Source organism: Colletotrichum godetiae (assembly GCF_030913485.1).
Source record: "Colletotrichum godetiae strain CBS 193.32 chromosome Unknown BDP55scaffold_78, whole genome shotgun sequence".
NCBI lineage: Eukaryota > Fungi > Ascomycota > Sordariomycetes > Glomerellales > Glomerellaceae > Colletotrichum > Colletotrichum godetiae.
Genome location: NW_026851326.1, coordinates 79,803 through 97,748, shown reverse-complemented (window position 1 = coordinate 97,748; position 17,946 = coordinate 79,803). Strand labels below are relative to the sequence as shown.

General features: G+C 53.6%; 5 protein-coding genes across 5 annotated transcripts; 1 reads left to right on the top strand and 4 right to left on the bottom strand.

The window, feature by feature from the left end:
- Window positions 1-406: 406 nt before the first annotated feature.
- On the bottom strand, window positions 407-2,427 carry BDP55DRAFT_403996 (uncharacterized protein). Its single transcript, XM_060567317.1, has 2 exons — window positions 1,509-2,427; window positions 407-1,445 (listed from the first exon to the last, which is right to left on the bottom strand). Exons 1-2 carry the CDS (start codon window positions 2,274-2,276, stop codon window positions 615-617), a joined length of 1,599 nt encoding a protein of 532 aa, XP_060422899.1. The 5' UTR covers window positions 2,277-2,427; the 3' UTR covers window positions 407-614.
- Window positions 2,428-3,762: 1,335 nt separating this feature from the next.
- Window positions 3,763-4,902, bottom strand: BDP55DRAFT_404050 (ER lumen protein retaining receptor). Its single transcript, XM_060567318.1, has 4 exons — window positions 4,753-4,902; window positions 4,622-4,680; window positions 4,496-4,562; window positions 3,763-4,430 (listed from the first exon to the last, which is right to left on the bottom strand). The coding sequence occupies exons 1-4, from the start codon at window positions 4,775-4,777 to the stop codon at window positions 3,937-3,939; spliced, it is 645 nt and encodes a 214-aa protein (XP_060422898.1). The 5' UTR covers window positions 4,778-4,902; the 3' UTR covers window positions 3,763-3,936.
- Window positions 4,903-5,756: 854 nt separating this feature from the next.
- Window positions 5,757-6,797, top strand: BDP55DRAFT_565747 (WLM domain-containing protein; the record flags this gene model as incomplete). Its single annotated transcript, XM_060570449.1, has 1 exon — window positions 5,757-6,797. The coding sequence occupies one exon, from the start codon at window positions 5,757-5,759 to the stop codon at window positions 6,795-6,797; it is 1,041 nt and encodes a 346-aa protein (XP_060422897.1).
- A 623-nt stretch (window positions 6,798-7,420) lies between these two features.
- On the bottom strand, window positions 7,421-8,306 carry BDP55DRAFT_565786 (LicD family-domain-containing protein; the record flags this gene model as incomplete). Its single annotated transcript, XM_060570452.1, has 2 exons — window positions 7,421-7,469; window positions 7,576-8,306. 2 exons carry the CDS (start codon window positions 8,304-8,306, stop codon window positions 7,421-7,423), a joined length of 780 nt encoding a protein of 259 aa, XP_060422896.1.
- Window positions 8,307-16,819: 8,513 nt separating this feature from the next.
- BDP55DRAFT_698573 (bladder cancer-related protein BC10-domain-containing protein) lies at window positions 16,820-17,312 on the bottom strand (the record flags this gene model as incomplete). The annotated part of the gene is made up of 2 exons (XM_060577787.1): window positions 16,820-17,234; window positions 17,296-17,312. The coding sequence occupies 2 exons, from the start codon at window positions 17,310-17,312 to the stop codon at window positions 16,820-16,822; spliced, it is 432 nt and encodes a 143-aa protein (XP_060422895.1).
- Between the last annotated feature and the right edge of the window lie 634 nt (window positions 17,313-17,946).

Sequence of the window (17,946 nt, the reverse complement as noted above, 5' to 3'; positions counted from 1 at the left end):
CCCGCGGGCGCGGATGCCGCAACCCCCTCCTCTTCCATCTCTTCGTCCTCCTTTCCCACGTGCTGCCGGCTCTGGGCATCGAATAAAGCCAACTCAACAACCAGCGGAGATACGAGCCCGACCACTCGGCAACCCACCCTCGTCAACATTTGCGGTAAAAGTAGTCGAGGCAGAAAAGGTGTCGGCAACGGTAGTCTAATGTGGAGGCGGCCTCGAACTTGAGACCAAACTCTCTGTTGCCAAGCTTTGATCCAACACACACCAGGCACGACACACAGACACCACACTCTACTCACTCACTTACTTATCGTAAGAGGCGGGCGATTACTGACAACCTCCGTCTCTCGTCTCGCATGAATGTCAGACTGTAATAATACAATCGTGTATTATATTTCAGACAAGTAAAAATATGAAAGTTCGGGTATCATGACCCTGAAGAATAGTTAATAGAACAATGTAATAATGAACGTTACCCAGAAAAGTCTGAGCGCATTAAAAGTTTCCGTTTCTTTTCTGATACCTGTCATTCGATAGTTTGAGAACCACCATCTGTGACTCTCCTTCCCTTGACTGCTCTTGTTGCCAAACCCCGCGTGCCTTTCAGCCCGTCACTCTCACCTCGCGGGCGGAGGCGGCGAATTAGACCTCGCAAACGGCCAGTTCGGATCCTTCTCCCCTGTCGGAGTGTCGGCCAGGTCCCCAAACGGACTCACAGTCTGCGTCCGTCTCAGCCAGTTCTTCGTGCCCTCCCCAAATTCGTCGCCCTCCTCATCAACCCTGTCCAGCTTTTCATTGTTTGCTGGAGGCGGTGGTGCTTGTGCTTGTACCGATGCAGGTGGTGGGCCTGTCCCTGAGCCTATCGTGAGAGGAGGAGGTCTCTCCTTCTCTCGATCTCGCGCAGGGGCCGGGGTAGCAGGCAAGGCCGTCGCCGGCGGGCCATCCCTAGATCTTGGCGGGAACAGAGAATACGGCGGCTTCTTGGGCGAAGGCGGCACCGGCCTCCTCGACACCGACTGTTCCCTCTGTATCGTACCCATGCCCATCTGCGGCGCGGTACTGCTCACAAAGGTCGTCTGCCGAGAAAAGTTGGGTTGCCCGTCGCCAAAATCACTGACCGCGTAGCCCATACCCCCAGATGACCCCGTCGTGCGTGCTGTTTCTGGCCGGGTCGGTGATATTGGACGTTTAACGTCTTGCGGATAGCCATTATTCATAGCCAGCGCGTTGGTCGTCATGAGAGTGTTCTGCTTTGGGTAGCTGATCTCACGACGGAATTCCCGTGCCGTTTGGTCCTTGCGTTTGTTACGCCGGTAACGAGTGAAGATGTAGAAGCCCAGTATGGTGAGGAGAGATGAACCGATGATGGCTCCCACGACAGCGAGGGCCGCCTGTGTGACCGATACTGCGGCACCTTGCGCTTGTGATACTCGCAGATTTGCATCGTCCTACGTATAATGTTAGATGGTGTGATTGTAACACGACCGCTTGAACATGAAATAGCCACGTACCCTCGCAGCTTGAATCTGCTGCTGTGCTTGCTGCTGAGCATTTGATATAGCCGCACTAGCGGATTGCGTTGCAACAGCAATCGCTTGCGCAGCACTATTACTGGCACTAGCTTGGATGCTCGCGATTTGAGAAGCAAGCTGTGTCTGCGCACTCGCTGTGACCATAGCAAGGTTGTCCGCGATCTGCTTGCTCGCAGTCTCCTTGGCCGCGTTCTGGGCATTGAGGATACCCTCCTTAGCGCTCGCTTGTGCCTGGACAACGGCGTTGTTGGCCGATATCGAGGCCCGGGTGGCCGCATCGTTGGCCTGCCTCGCCTGTTCCTCTGCCTGCCTCTGTCGGTCTCCGGCCTGTCTTACTTGATCGTTTGCTTGTTGAATAGCCTCCCGAGCAGACTGAGATGCCGAAGCAATGGCCTGCTGTGCTGATCGAGACGCCGAGTTGATGGCGTCAATGGGGTTGCCGATTACTTGTCGTCCGAATAGAGCCGGTAGTGTTGGTACCGCTAATACGACGCGGTCCTCGAGACGGGCCGGTTTGTTGTCGTCTGTCGATGCCGTGGGCGGCAACACCCGCTTGCCCAATAAGTCCTCGACCAGATCATGACCTGCTCTCCTCCTCCGTTGAGGTTCCGCCGGCGACCTGTGACCTCCTCCGTTCATCCATCTTGCTCTTCGCCCACTTCCTTCATCCGCCGCCGCGACTGCCGCCAACAGAAGGGAGGCCAGAACAAAGAGCAGTAATATTCGTGGGAGGCGAGCCTTCACCATGATTTCATTGTCGTCAGATTATGTGTTCCTCCTCTTCACTGCATTCATATTATCCGTAGTAGTCCCAAACGAAAGAACCAAACCTCGATCACCATTAACAGAAGAAGACTAATCAGCAAGAGTGCTCCGAAACGAACTGAAAAGGAATAACACAAGAAAAAGACCAAACCAGGAAAGGACAGGCTTCAGGCGGACCGGTCAGCGGCCCTCGCCCATGTTATGGCCCATGAGCCCGCTTCATCCTAACCCGTCGAACAATAAGAGCCCCACGGCTTTCAGCCTACCTGGGCAACGCCGGCGCGGGTCGAGACTCGTTGGTCCATCTCCTCGCCAATATTACATCCCAGGTAATCCAGTCGGCCTCATTGTAGTAGGACCTTGGGGGAGGGTGGTTGCGGGACGGGGCCACACGGCGGCTTCTTTCGTCACGATAGTAGCAGCCGCCGACTGGGGGAGATCAGATTAGCGCGCCACCGTCCCATCTTCTCATTCGGTCAGACGCCCAGAGCCCAGTTGGCTGTAATGCATGCATGGTTTCACAAGTGAATTTGGAAACAGCACGCTGACAGAAACGACAGAAAAGTTTATGCCTGCCGCTGGGAGGTGTTTGTTGCGTCCAGCGGCATCAACCTTCGGCTGCGTTCCGAGCTTGGTGGTGTCTCAAAAGCCAAAGTTGGACTGGATCCCTGGTCTGTTGAGGCTCCCAAGGCTCCCAGGGCGGAGAGGAGAATTACAATTGCGGGATCGTCTTCCAACAGCGTCGATCCTCAAGCTCCTTGGTGTCGCATATCCCTGTCCAGGGTCACTTGACTCGGACCCGGGAGAAAGTCTAGTTCGAGGTCGGGGTGGCCGGGGGAACCAAAAGGAACCGATGGCGACATCCATTACCTTGAATCGTCAGCCGACTGCCCACCACACCCGATTGCCCTTGTTCAGGGTCTGGTTCCCCTCCAAGTTAGGCAAAGGCAACGAAAACCTATAGGCCCAGCAGGGACCGACCTTCACTCAACGTCCCAAGAACCGCAACAAGATTTCGGAAGCCGGCGAACTAACCGAAAAGAACGAGTCATCCACGCGTGCCATAGCGGCTGAATAGTGTGCGCGCAGGTTGCGTGTTCGTGTTTGTGAGAGTGTGAGTAAGGTGAGTGTGGATGGGTGGGGGAAACATGTTGCGTGAGTTGAGCGTGAGGGTCGTGGGAATTTGGAAACGTTCTTCACATTGACCATCTATATACCATTGGGTGTCCCGGTCTTCTTTCCCTTCGTTCTCGATCATGTCGATCTGTGGGCACTTTGTGAGCAGCTCAACCAACACATCCATCCGTGCGTGGACTACTGGCTGTCTGGCCGTCCATGCAAAAAACTAACCATATCTCCCAACGCCAGCCATGCATCCGTCCGCCATCACGGAGGATATTCCCTATCCTTCAGCCTGAGGCCAACCCTTTGTTTGTTTTTGGTTTTGCGTAGTGTCTAAGAAAATCTCAACATTTGTTGAGAGACTGGACGAAAAAGATGAACAAGGTCATGGTCCGCCATTTGGCTCCAGCGCTTGTTCGTAGCTTTTGTTGTTACAACCCATGACTCTGTTCCGCGACGCCCGCAACCTAGCGGATGTTACCAGGGCGGTAGCCCAACGAAACCTCGTGGGAAGACGACTTTACACGGGCAGCTTGAACTTCTTGCCCTTCATCACTTTGGTGTAGTAGATCCAGAAGAAGTCACTGTAAAGGATGGTTTGGACGATACCGGCGGTGATAGCAATCCAGTCAACCTTGTGGTTCGCCTCTGTGAAATAACGGTAGATCCAGTTGGGGATGTAGAGGGCACGGTAGATGCCGAGGGCGAAGAGGTAGTGGGTAGTGATGGTCTCGGCCTCGCCAGTGCGCTGAAGCATGAAGAGCTGAGGCAGGATGGCGACGGCCTCGAGCCAGATTGAGAAGGACCAGGAGATCTCCCAGAAGCTGTAGGAGTAGGGGAAGATGATGGCCAGGGCGAGAGCTCCACCGAGCAGGTACTGAACGCGGAAAGTATCCTGATTGGGGTCGTTGGTTGGCTTGTAGGCGGTCGTCATGAGGTATACGATGTACCCTTGTGCGCTGATGAAGAGGATCTTGAAGATAAGGTTCCATAGACTGGAAGTCGTAAACAAGTCTGGTGGATAGGCACCGGTCAGCTCAGGTCGATTGGGGGGGAGGAGGCGAGGCAAACAGGCTTACCAAGGTACCTGGTGATGTAGACCAGGAAGTAAAGGGCTTGGGATTTGAAGGAAATTCCAGAACAGCTCTGAGAAGGGATTAGATAAGGGTCCTGGGTGACGACATTGTGGGAGTCGCAAAGCTCACGTTCAGCTGCACCATCTTGTGGAGGAGGATGCCGATACTGGCAAGGTGGGACAAGTCCCCTGCAATCCCGTCATGTTAGTCCCCGAAGCACGGCGAATGATCGCATATTCGAGGGTTCTGGCGACACGTACCGGCAATACGAAAGAGATTGAGCATCGTGATATGTTGGTTGCGGCGAGGCGATCAATCGCGATTGACGATTTTGGGGCGGGAGGGAGCTTCAACGCGGAGGGAGCTTGGAGCTGCCAGTGACAGCGCGGCTTATCGGATGGTTGTAATCAAGCAAGTGCAGGTCCTCTTGCACGCCGGCGGTGTTCTTCGTCGTCGTCGTCGTCGAGTGTCTTCGTGACGTGTCGTATCGTGTGGTTTGGTCTGGGGGTATTTTGACGTCGTGAGGTTGGAATTGATGGGTTGCCGGGGGGAGGGAGCTTCAAAATGGCGTTTGACACAGCTGGCAGCTTTTTTTTGGGTTTCCAGGAGGTCGAAAGGACACGAACGCGATTGCAAGCTCATTGGAAGCTGGAACCGACACTCGAGCCACACACTCCAGGGCGAGCTGCTACGGTTGGCTGCTTCCGTTATCCGCCTTACCTAATATGAGACAGATTGACAGGCTTAGGTAAGGCACGGCAATGAATATGAGACACCTCGCTCTTCCATAGTTTTGTTCCTGGAGACTAAGGCACCTATACGCTGTGGGGTCCTTCAGCGCTGCAAGGTGCCCCGACCACGGCTGAGGTAATCATGCAAGCCGGGGCGGAAACCCCGAATATGCGCTACGGGAATCGCGGACTCCACTTTCAAGTCTAAGCCGCTGCCCCGAATGCGACGGAGGTCGGGGAGTTCCCAGGTGCGCCAAGCCGTGACGTATTACAAAGCTGCCTGAATGACAAACCTCCGAGAGTCCCATCACGGGGTGGCCATCTGTGCCTCAACCCGCACTCGCTGTGTTTCCCAACATTTCCATGAGCGCCACCCATTCTGTATATAGACGCACAGCTTGGCGCTACGATTACCAGTCTTTGGAACACTGCACATATCTTACCTAGTACTTACGTACTAGCAAAACACCTTGGCCATTCTCCAAGCTCTATCCATACACCAAATCCGACGATCACCAATTCGAGCCTCCACCATGACCGAAACACACTCGTGCGAGTCCGACTACGACGACTCCGCCGATGAAGCCATCACCATCACTCTCACCCACCGCAACATACCACACACTTTCAAATTCCCCTCGGACGGAACAATCACCCACCTCTCCGAAGATGTCGAAGACACCCTCTCAATCCCCGCCTCAAATCAAAAGTTCATCATCCCGAAAGTCGGCCTCCTGAAACCCCCCTTTAAAGACCCCGACATGTCCCTCCTCGACCTACAAAATAAAAAGATCATGCTCATGGGCGTCGAGGCCAAGGAGGTCGCCTCCCTCCAAGCCGCATCCGAGTTCGCCGCAAAGCGAAACGCCGCACGCAGCGCCGCCCGCAGACAGAACCGGCCCTCGAGGAGGAGAGACCAAGGGCGCGCGCAGGCGGACAGCACCTACACCTTCCTCTCCGTCCGGCCACTCGCAGGTCTCCCGCGTCCGGAGCGATCCCTAGCTCTTCTCGAGAGACTCAAGGAGGACCCAGGCATCCGCGCCTCCATGCGCAAGCACAAATTTAGCGTCGGTCTCTTGACGGAGATGGAGCCCCTGTCCAACACGCAGTCCAACCACGAGGGGACGACTCGACTCCTTGGCTTGAACCGCAATAACGGAGAAGCGATCGAGCTGAGGCTAAGGACGGATGCGCACGATGGATACAGAGACTACAAGACGATTCGCAAGACCTTGTGCCACGAGCTGGCGCATAACGAACACAGCGACCACGATCGCAACTTTTGGGATCTTTGTCATCAGATCGAGCGTGAAGTTGACTCGGCGGACTGGAAGCATGGCGGCAACACGGTCGGAGAGGGGTCTTCGTATTATGCGCCAGGACAAGATGAGGAGGATGTTGAGGACCATGGCGGTTGGGAAGGCGGCGATTTCGTCGTGGGAGGAGGTGGTGGTGGTGGTAACGCTGGTCTGAGCCGACGAGAGATTCTGGCAAAGGCTGCAGAGGAGAGAGCCAAGAAGATGAACATGGAAAGGAGGGATGGAGGAAAGCCCGACTCTGGCCCATCGTCATAAGGGACTACGTGGGGTTATGGGGCAACGTTGAAGCGTTCGTTTAGTGTTTCTCTATCCCTGCTTTCTGATTTCAGCATTGCGCAGGCGTTGGTGGTTTGAACTTGGAATATAAATCAGCCTCGCTGGTCCTGGTTGCTGGATTAGCTATCATCTCAATCACGATGAACGTCTGCTCGCAGATGTTTTTTGACTAGGTGCCCGACTAGGTACCATGTTTGTGATTCGTATCATACTTTTTAGCATGATCGTCTAAACCCTCAATCCGATGGTTCATCTAAGGTAGTGACATCTTTCTACCCAATGGGTGAGGAATGCTGATACTCGTACAAAATGCCACCTTCTTCATGAATGCTGTGAAAAGAAAAAAGAAAAGAGAGTGACCTCGTCCGAGTGTCCTCCCGGTATGATATTCCTTTCCTAGAACGCCTTGATGCCATGCCTATGCCATGTCCGGAAACACCGCCAATGAATATGGGCGTACGGCGACGCCGAATGCTGCCGCCCAAATGCCCATGATGTTTGCTTCAAAAGGGAACGAAAAAGAAAAGCCGTATGCCGAATTGCAACTCGGAAAAGTCATCGCTTGAACTGATCCAAATTGATCATGCCGATTTCGTTTTCGGCTACTGCTGCGTCTTGAGCCACTCCTTTTGCTCGGGCTCCCACTTGTGTCTGTATCTCGTGTTAGTCGTGAAAATAAGAGTCGGAATTCCGCCGCCAGGATCAAAGCTTTTTTGGGGGTAAAAGCATGGATCCCAACGCAGATCGCTAAACTTACCCTTGCCATTCGGTAGTCACCAAGCTCTTGGTACCATACTCCTCGGAAAGAATGCGCTCAAAGCTGTAGGGAATGGTGGCGGGAACGCCCTCAAACTCGGTCTCACGCATGGGGAACAGGTCGGTGGTGCGGTAGCGGTGGTAGTTCTTACAACTCCAGACACCAGGCATTCCGGAGGGATCGCGCTCGGCAAGGCCAGTAATGTCGATAAAGGCACCGTTGGCCATGTTGATCCAGCGGGCGTCAATGATGTTCTGGCCGTCGCCGCGGTCCTTGTCAGTGCCGTGCGGGTTGACGTCGAGGAGGTAGCGCTCCTTTCTAGCGTTGCCATCCTTGTCGGTCCAGTCGAAGTCGTGCTCGGTGCGGTTCAGGTTCTGGCCCATCCAGTACAGAGTCGCCGTCGAGACCTGGACATCGAGGTCGTAGTCCCACGGCATGATCTTGCCGTTCCACCACCAACCCAGAAGTGTGCCGTGGGCAAGCCATGTCTCAACCTTGAGCTTCTTGGTGATGGTCAGGTAAGAGCGGACGAGGTTGCGGAGAACAACGCGGTGGTCGTCGTAGCCCACCGCTTGCTTGAAGTAACGGATATCGTAGTGGCCAAGCTCTTCACCGCAGCAGGGCTCGTGGAAGTACTTGGTGTCCTCGCGTTTTTCTATGGCTGGTGACGAGGATTGGCTGACGTCTCTGGCCGCTTGAGGTGCCGCAAGAACGGTTGATGTGAGGCCCATCACGGCGAGAGGGAGAATGAGGTCGAAGCGCATATTGGCTAGATGCGTTGTTGTGTCACTTGAGCGGGGTTCTTGATATCGAAATCCAGAAGGAGGAATTGTTAGTCAGTAGCAATGACGGCAAAACAATCCCAAGTTCCAAAACAAAATCAAAAAAAAATAGGGGAGTGCAGTTGTTTGTCGAGTTTGCTGGAGGCCTCGTAATGCCAAGATTTCGTCTTCGGGAGGTGGCCGATGCGAGGCAGGAAGGAGGTGAAGGTGGGTATGACAGGTGCCAGAGGCGCCGATGAAGGTAGTTCGGTTCTTAACTGCCTCAAATCAAGGTTGATGAGGACTAGTAGCGACTGGAATAGGTGAGAGCGTAGAATAAACCCTTTGGTTTCTGGAGGTTGGTCAAAATTGAAGAGTGGGCGGCTTGTGGGTATCGTTAAAGCTGATCAGGCAACGGCGACGTGGTGTATAAGACGAGTTAAGACGAGCTCCAAAGAGGGAGACCGAGGGCGAAGACGAGTAACGAGCCGAACCACTCTTGAAGGCAGAGGATGAAATGGCGAAATGCGTTGCTGCAGGTGTTCAGACCGTGATGTCGTGGTCAGGTCTATGTCTATGATACCGAAGGATGTCAAAACACGCAGATGCCAAGAAGTAAGAGGTAAGAGAAGAAGACCGGAGCGGACATTAGGGATGCGCGGCAGGGCAGGAGGAGGTGATATCTAAGTACATGGAAATGGATGTGTGGGAGGTGGATGGAGTGGGATTCGTGTATTCGTACGGGTACATGGGCCCAGAGGAGAGAGAGGCGTGTGGTGACGAGAGAGAGCGAGACGGGAGACGGCTGAGGGTGTGGGAGTGGGCTTGTGGAGGGTGTGTGGTGATCCTGGTCATGGTGTTAGTGCAGCATCCCGAGTCCCGCCATGGCAAAGAATCCCCACGCATCCCATGGAGCACCTATGGAACTGGATCTTCTTGGAGACTTTTTTTTTTTTTTTTTTTGCAGCTTTCGGTTTCTTTGCCAAGATGATAATGCTGTTCCCAGCTCCAGTCTTTCCAAGGGGCCTCCTTTCTTGCATTTGAGTGTCCCTTGTTGTTGAATATTATCCAACAGAGCCAAGGAGACAAGAACAACAACGAAGAGAGACACAACAGGCACTCCTCCTCCCTCCCCGGGGACCATTGGGCACCTCATGTCTCGCCTCCAGCCGTTCCGCTGTCTAAGCCGCCTAGGTCGCACATAACGGTAGTAGCACTGCCTTACGGAGTATAGACAAGCTCTACGTACTACGTATCCGTAGAGGGCGTACGTACGACGGTGGTACTGATACTCTGTAGAGGCATACTCCCACATTCCTTTGCAAGAGACGGGAGTCGGAAAGAGACTGAGACTGGCGGGTTTGCGCGTATGCGCCATGTTTGAGCAGCATACGTAATCCCGCGTCGAAAGGAGTTGATGGAGGCAGGGCGGCCAAGGCCCGGGCTGTCGCCGGTGGCCGGGAGCGGGTGACAGGCCGCGTCCTACGGTGGTACTGACACTGCTGCGCCTGCGATTGTATTCGTAGCCAGACGAGGGCCCATCGGGTCCATTGAAAGGTTAATCAAACCAAATAAATCAACACAGACTGGCGAGGTTCGTTCAAGGAGCATTCCGCCGGAGGGACAATCTCAAAAAAGAAGCTTGAGCAAAATGGGATCCGGTGGGTGTGGTCCGGGAAAGACGGGGGTCAAGGAACCAAGGAAAGGTCGGGTGGCAGCAGGGGTGAGAGAAAGGAGACGTTGGAGTTGGAGCGTGGGCGGAATATCAGAATCTGCAGTTGGCAGTTGCACTTGCCCTCTGACTCTCCAAGCTCGGAACGGCAGGGGTGGAGACGGGGGTCCTGCCATTGGGTGTTTGGGTCCTTCCGTTAGGATTCTGGGAGTTTACAAAGGGGAGGAAGAGGGAGGGAGGGGTCGAGTGTCGTGTGCTCCTGCTGTTGCTCGCGTTCTGCTCTCGTGCTCCTTCCCCTTCCTTGGTGAATTTTCTTGCAAGTCTCTCCCAATTTGAGTGCAAGGCAAATGCAGGTGGTCCCAGACTTCCCAGACTTGCCAGTCGCCGCATAAGCCGCTAACGGGCTTGGCACAATTTGGGGGTGGCTCCAGCGTCAAGGTCAGCTCCGGCGCCACTTGCGCGGAGCTAGGGGATATAGTCGCCTAGCCGATATCTGCCTTGGTCTCTTCTCTCCTCGATATCGTCCTTGATTGAGGTGTCACATTGTGTGTGTGCGACTAAATCCATCCTCTGCTATGCACCGCCGTTTGCTCGGTGCTAGGCTTAGTGCCGAGTGTGCCGACAGGCCGGGTAACTTGTAACTAAGGACAGCCCTGGAATAGGTTGTCTCGACAATCTGATATCAGCAGCATAGTCCGAAGTGGCAGTCGGTCAGCCGCAGAGTCAATTGCAGTCATCTCAATACTCAAGTCATCTCATGAATGATGAGGGATGCGAATGCACTTAAGAAAAGGGGATGCATCTAGACGAATTCGTTTAAGCAAATGCCGAGGTGGAGTTGTTGAGTGTTGATCCATCGCCGTTTGGCCGAAACGGCAAGAGGGCACCTGACGACGGGACTGTGATCCTTCCTTATCGGAGCTGCCAGCGTCACAATGGGACCTCCCCAAGTCCCCATGGACCCATCCAGATGGAAGGTGCCCCTGTCCGCTGCTCCCCAATTCCTACTACGTAGGTACTTCGCAGTGTAGTTCCTGCCCGGGGGCACACATCCAGATTCTGGGCGGTTCCTTCCATGATACCCCAAATCACCAATTTCGCGGGACTGAAATATCGATGACGGGACGATTTGGTGCACAGCGAATAAGGCAAATCCCGGGCCAAGTTACTCGAGTGTCGCGTGCCCATTGGCGAGTGCGAGCATCGAGAAATTCCCATCAGAGATTCCCGTCTCCCAGTCATCCTTGAACTCATCCGACGTTGAATCCCCCGAAATCTGCATATTCGCCTTAAACCCATGGAAGCAGCCCAGGTCACTCGCTGCTGCGCCCGACGGACACGGACACACATACCTAGCCCAAGGTAATCGGCATCGGATCAAACAGCTTGGAACAAAACTGAACACCAAGGCACACACCGCACAGCACAGGCACGAGAAGCTACCTTTACCCCATTTCCTACCCGCGGACCATGGCTTGCATGGGCAGATTGGCGCGGCTTTGGTTCCTTAGGAGTCTCACCCTCACTCTCAAGTCTCAACACGCCCCCTTGGCGCCAGTCAGCTTCCCTCCTCCCGTCCAATGGCGTGTAGCCGCTCCGTCGGGGCGTCACCTTGGCCGTCTCTGGGCTTCTGTCGATATGCGCGCCGGCGACACAATGAACCCCGTTCCGCTACTTGGCATATAGGATCCTGCCAGACCGTATCGTGTACGGGGTACGGATACAGCCTACGGAATACGGATTCTGGTCTCAGGAGCCAAGACCATTCAACTAGGGAACCAGCAGCGTCACTATCAACTATCAACCTCTGGCTATCAGGCGCAAATATAGAATCAATCCGCTCTGCGTATGGCGATCAGCGGCTCTGCCTCAGCGTAACGTCTGATGTTGACACGACTGACACAGAAAGACACGATGAACGACTCGAGTCGTCCATCCGAACCCACAGGTCGATCAAACCAGACATCCAACCAGATTGTGCCCAGAGTTTAGTGGAATGGCTTGAAAGCTGAAATATCCAGGGCCCAAAAACCACCCCTTTCCCCTTCCAGAAGCCAAACGTCCCGGCACCAGCAACCTCAACATTCCACTTTACCCGTTCCGCTGCCGCCTCTCACTTCAAAGCTCACGCCCTCACGCCCTCTCAGTCTCGACTCTCGGCTGGTCAATCAACCTCAGTCCGCTCCAATTGGCACTTGGCGCCGGTGGCCCCACAGCGACGCGTGGCCCAGCTCCAAGACACCCCTGCCACTTATCCCTTTTGGCGACAACGGCTGTCTTCAACTCAACTCTTGTCTCCCAGTCGAATCGGCGAAAGAGACTGTCCATTTTTTCTGCCCATTGATGATTTTTTAGATGCATAATTCAGCATCAGGACCACGAATCTGCAGATACACACACTGGCATGCCCTGGCACGAATGCTGAGAGCCGTGGCGTAAGTGCCCGCTCTTTGTGGCTCAATGACTTCCGCTCCGCCCATCGTCCGCCTCCCTCCCGTCCTCGCGTCAGGCTTCAGCTTGTCCGATGTTGTCGGACCCAGAGCTGTGTGACCAAACCAACAGTGACCCTTTCTCTCTTAACGGGCCACGGCACGCCCAAGGAGTCGTCGCTAGTCAACACAAGTTTGGCGGCTAGCAACAGAAGCTTTCGCGGCCCCCCGGTTTCAGGTTTCTCCTGTCAACTATGGCAACTCGTCACTGGCCGCGTGGTTGGCGTCGACAACCGGCACCCTTTGCCGAGGGGGACAACAACTTGCGGTCGGAGGCAGCAGTGGCTTTCAGGCTGGGAAGCATCGCTCAGAACTTACCAGCAGAAAGGGAGGCGGCAATCATATCGAAATGAGAAAGCAATCCGATGTTCGCCCTCGTGTCTGCAGTCAATTGTGGCTGCATGCTTCGGCGCCGAAACGGCCAAACAAGATCAACAACAAATCACCTTGGTACGGATTGCCATGTCCCATCCTTATACATAATTACAGATACAGATTATAGTTACGGATACGTAGTGATGCTGTGATACTTTGGTACGGTTGGTCTCCTCTACATACAGCGTCAGCAAGACGACCCTGTCTCTCTCCAGACAAAAAAGGCTGGGGATCTCGCAAAGCGTTATGGTTGGTGGTGGGAGAATTGGCATTGTCTTGGCCGTCTGCCGGCGCTCCCGACTGAACACACGCCCTCGAATTGTCTCAATTTTCCAACCGTCGGGCGAAGAGAAGGAATGCCTGAATCAAACTGACGGAATCTATCGAGATGCTCTCTCCCAAACTGTTTCTATTTCCGCCGCAACTGGAGAATGCTCTTCATCAACCGTTTCTTCCACTGACCAGGACTTTGGAGTCTGGACATGGTCCAAGATGCTGAGCTACGAATAGACCTTGGACATTGCTGAAAGTGGAGAGATTTTGGGTATGCGTACCTACGAATACATACTGCGTCCTCTGCCTCTGCACTCGCACTCATCGCATCTGCCCCACCGCTCCTGCAAGGTTCGCCTCCAAATGCAGATGAGCATCATAGTAAGAGGGCGAGGGTCAAGTAGAGGCTCTCGGCCGGGGTCCATTATTCAAGGATGAGCCTGGACTAGGTATCATTGACTGACAAGAAGACTAAAAAGTCATTCTCCTCAAACGGGTGGTCACTCACACGACATACAACCTGGGCAGCAATGGCGAAAAGCTGACGCCAAGCATCCACTCACTGAGAGGGATCGCGCCACAACCCGATGCAAGCTTGCACATCACCATGATCGATATTAATTGCCCGGTGTTGCCGTTGACGTGTGCGCCGTGATGTGGGCAGGGCTGGGTCCCGGGACTCGTCGGCGGCACCGCCCCCGCGACGAAAACATCCAGGTCCGCCCCGCCCTACCGGCCTTCCGCGCCTCTTACGGCGACCGCGCAAGCTCCTCCGGCCTCTTGATCCATGATGATCCCCGTTTGCCCGTTCCCAAGACGGCCGGTCGATCGGTCCTCGTTCCCTGACCCGGAAACGCGGTAAACCTTAATTGAGAACTCGTCAGTGCCTCCAAGTCCGGGATACTAAGCCTCGGGACTGGTGATCATGCTTGTCCAAAGTTTATTCCTGGCCCCCAAATCGGTACGACAAATCACGCTGGCACCACGCCGCCCGAATTCGACTGCCGGCTTGGCTCTACTATCTACAACGGTGAACATCTGCTCCAGTTGGTTTGACTGAAGTATTCGTAGGCATGTACCGATCACTAACTAAGCACTGCCTCATCGCCAGCCGTCCACGTCAGTGTGAAGCTTGTTTGGCAAAGCCTTGAGGCTTGCTAAAGGTGCCAAGTGGAATGCCCTTGGCTTCTCAGCTTACAGTTATTATAGCTAGTAAGTCTCTTTCGGAACTTTGTAGAGCTTCGTGTGATCGAGAGAAAAGTTCGCCAACAAGTGATCAATACCTCGAATCTTCACGAGGCTTAGTTGCAAACGGCTGTGTATCCGCACGTGGGTCGCCATGTTGTCTGCTCGGCACTTTGATCCGTGACAAAGGCAGACATCCCGCAGTTGCCGCTCATCCGTGAACGTAGACTACCTTATGTAGCCCAGGGCCTCAGGCGAGGGTTCTCCAGTCTATTAGTGTTAACCGCTGCTGGCATTGGATGACCGTGTCCGTGGGGTCTTGCATAAGCATAAATTGGCAGACAATTACAATATAGACTCGTCTTCCAATCGACAAGTACTGAAGTATATCTCGGTCACGATAAAAGGTATCCATCGTCCTTGAAAAATCACATTGAGCTTAGGTTGTCTTGCCTGCGAACCAAAGAAGTTGAAATGCTCCTCATAGCCTCCAAAATCTCCCTCATGCATTTATTCCACGGTCTGCCTCGCAGCGGTGGAACCAAAGTCTCTTAACGGGTCCGCATGTCCATCTAGATTTCAATGCCAAACTCGAAGGTGACGTGGACTTCGTCGCAAAGAAATAGCTTCAGTTGTACTCTATTTAGAGCTTCCAAGGTTTGGATTGCATACATGTAAGACGAATATCGGAGGAATGTGATGAAGGCTTTTCTACTCAACATTCAGACAATTTTCAGCGGAGTCTCGGGCTCACACCAATGATCCGTCTATCAGTAGCTTTGCTGAGAAGTAGTCATGTTATGATCTCACCATCGAGCAGTCTCAACAAGATATGCGGGCATGCTGGGGGCAGGCTGCCTGGGTACCACCACATCCCATGGTGCCCCTTCCAACCTTCTTCCATTAGATAGGATGTGTCAATTGCAAACAAGGGTGAGCAATAAAAAATTATTTCTAAGCCTTTTATGGTGGGGATATTTCACTCTTCCTCGCCCACATATGAAGTCGCTTATCCCCAAGCTCGATAATTGAACCCACCCTACCTTGACTTGTGGCCTTAATATGACATTTTCATCTCGATGAGTCTGAAATTTCCATTCCAGAAACGTATTGAACTTACTAGTCAGTTCTTAACTGGGGCTGCCTCATGGCGATGTCTCTTGAATCCAGTACCGCGAAGACTGGCCTTGGTGTGCAGCATAGCTAGCCACTTCATTCAGCATGCTGGCAGCTAGTAATACAGAAGCTCTTCTTGAGAAGGCTCTCATTCTCCTAACATAAAATATGTATGGAATTATATTGAAGCAGCGCAAATGTATCTCGTTCTATCCCTAAATTTTTATGGAGGCTCGTCTAGATTCAATTCTGTCAGTATTTCCCGGAGGCAAGTGGCCCCCATGGTATTTGACATCCCAGTCCATGCTTTTCAGAGAGTGTAGATCTCGGCCAATGTCAGACGGTTTGGTCAAACGCACATCATCATCACCATCATCATGGTAGAGGTAACGTATCGCTTGGATGCGGACATCAGCTTCGAGCTTGATCTCACAGAGACGCTATCGTCGAGCTGGATTCGTTGAACTGGAGTCGTCGAAATGGCTTTGATGTGAAATGACTGACGTCTAAATACATTCACGAGCGATCATACAGATCGTGTTCTGAGTCCCTGCTTAGACGAGCCACATTTGTTTACCACACTGGCTTTCAACACCACGAGAAGTGCTCAAATGTATCGCTAACGTCTAGTCAGAGGTGAACATCATTATCAGCATGACCTTCATCTCCTATCTTTATACCTTGTATCTTCTCCCAACACCGAGCAAGATTGAAACGGACGCTGTTAGACAGGCGGTCATCCGCAGTGCGAGAGACTAAGGGTATCTTGATAACACAGGCGTAAGGCACTAAGTAAATCGGTACTATCTACCCCCTATCACACGACGATACTGAATACAAGATACTTCATGCAATAGAAGTCTCCCATCTGCCGCGCTTGCACTTGACTTCGTGTTTGCTGCCCCGGTTAAGGTACACCGAGGTTAGAGATGGGAGGAGACGAACAACACGAGCAAGCTGTCCGGACGAAGTACCGCCGACTGTCTGGATGTGGCTTTCAAGACGTAAGTGGTAAGCTTCTGCAGACAGGTCAAGCTAGAGAGTGGCGCAGAGTTCGGGTTTGCTTGGTATCGTGTTGAATACATTTATATACTCAGTGCTGAAAGGAATGACCCTACGGAGCACAATCGTTCTGTTCTATACGGGCAAAACAAGCCCCTCGGAAAGCCTAGTGTCCAATATGCCCGGTGCTCTATCTCACACGGCACGCACCATGTTCAATATAAAAACGCCCTGGAATGCACCTGGGAACCACTGTGGTACACCGCCTGTCCATTTTCCTGCCCTATTATCGTGCCGTCTTTTCCCAACATCGCAAGCAGTCGTTACTCATGAACACTCATTCCCTTCGCACAGCCTGACGGCAACATCGCCTACAAGCGGATGTTGATGTCAAGGCAATCGACCCGCCATTCCCTCCGGCCCAGCAGACTACGCAGCCACTCGATGCCCAAGCCCGTCCACTCCTGTCTCTGCCGCGCGAGTTCTTCAGCCGCAGCCCCGGCTAGAGCGCTGGCTGTTGAGTTGATGACTTCCACCACGGAGGCGTTGAAGCTGGTATTCGGATCGAGCTCGGGAAGCGGGAGGGAGGTCGGCGGACGGGGTTGGAACCAGTTGCTGCTGAAGTCGAAGAAGCAGCGGTCGGACCAGTTGCACGAGGTGAGGAAGAGGATCAAGAGCAGGAAGCTGCAGTAGACGCAGGGCCGGTTGAGGAAATAGGTGCAGATGAAGAATAGGAAGATGAAGGCCGGCGAGGCGTTGGTCGGGATGAAGAGGAGGGGGAGCCAGCTGTGGAAGTCGTCAGTAGGGACAATCACGATGGCTCAAGGTATTGCTTCTTGACTCTCACCTCCGTAAACAGAACATGGTGCCGGTTACGCGAAAGGGCCGTGACGTAGATGAAGGCGACGTGGGATCCCTGAAAGGTTGCTGGCGTTGGGGAGGGGGGGGAGGGGGGTTCCCCAGGCTGAGTGCTTCTTTCAACGCGCCGTCGGGTCAGTGGACGTTGCCAGCGTTCCGAGAGTCCAAGTGCTGGTTCAACAGGTTCGCGAACAGCGCAGAGTTGCGAGATGTTGTGCGTGGAGTTTTGTGTACCTAAGGTAAGGTAATCGCAAACGACTTGGAAGGGTTCAGTTGGGCCAAGGTATCGTCTCAGTACTCTGTACACTGCACGCGATTCGGCAAGGGGTCCAGTGCAAGGAATGATCTCGTGATTCGGTTGGAAGCTGATTGCAGCGAAAAGGTTATTGGGTCCAGCAGCCAGTGACTGGGTTGATCGAACCTGGCAATGTCGTGGAATGCAAGGCAAGGCGGGATGGCGTCGAAATAGACGGGAAAATAAAAAAAGGGACGTTCACTGGTTTCGTGCAGATCTGGTGCAGTCGACAACCTCTCTCTCTCTCTCTCTCTGTCAGACTGGGGGTCTCAGGACAGGCGTTTGGAGATTTGCTTACGTCAGGAAATGTACGAACCCGATTCTGCAAGCAGCTCAATTACCGGG

Bases quoted from the DNA above. Each gene is read 5' to 3' on its own strand.
- BDP55DRAFT_403996 (XM_060567317.1), bottom strand. From the start codon at position 2,276: ATGGTGAAGGCTCGCCTCCCACGAATATTACTGCTCTTTGTTCTGGCC. The intron at 1,446-1,508 runs GTACGTGGCTAT...CATTATACGTAG, and splicing joins AGCAGATTCAAGCTGCGAGG to GACGATGCAAATCTGCGAGT.
- BDP55DRAFT_404050 (XM_060567318.1), bottom strand. From the start codon at position 4,777: ATGCTCAATCTCTTTCGTATTGCCG. The intron at 4,563-4,621 runs GTGAGCTTTGCG...ATCCCTTCTCAG, and splicing joins ACAAGATGGTGCAGCTGAAC to AGCTGTTCTGGAATTTCCTT. The intron at 4,431-4,495 runs GTAAGCCTGTTT...CCTATCCACCAG, and splicing joins CTACATCACCAGGTACCTTG to ACTTGTTTACGACTTCCAGT.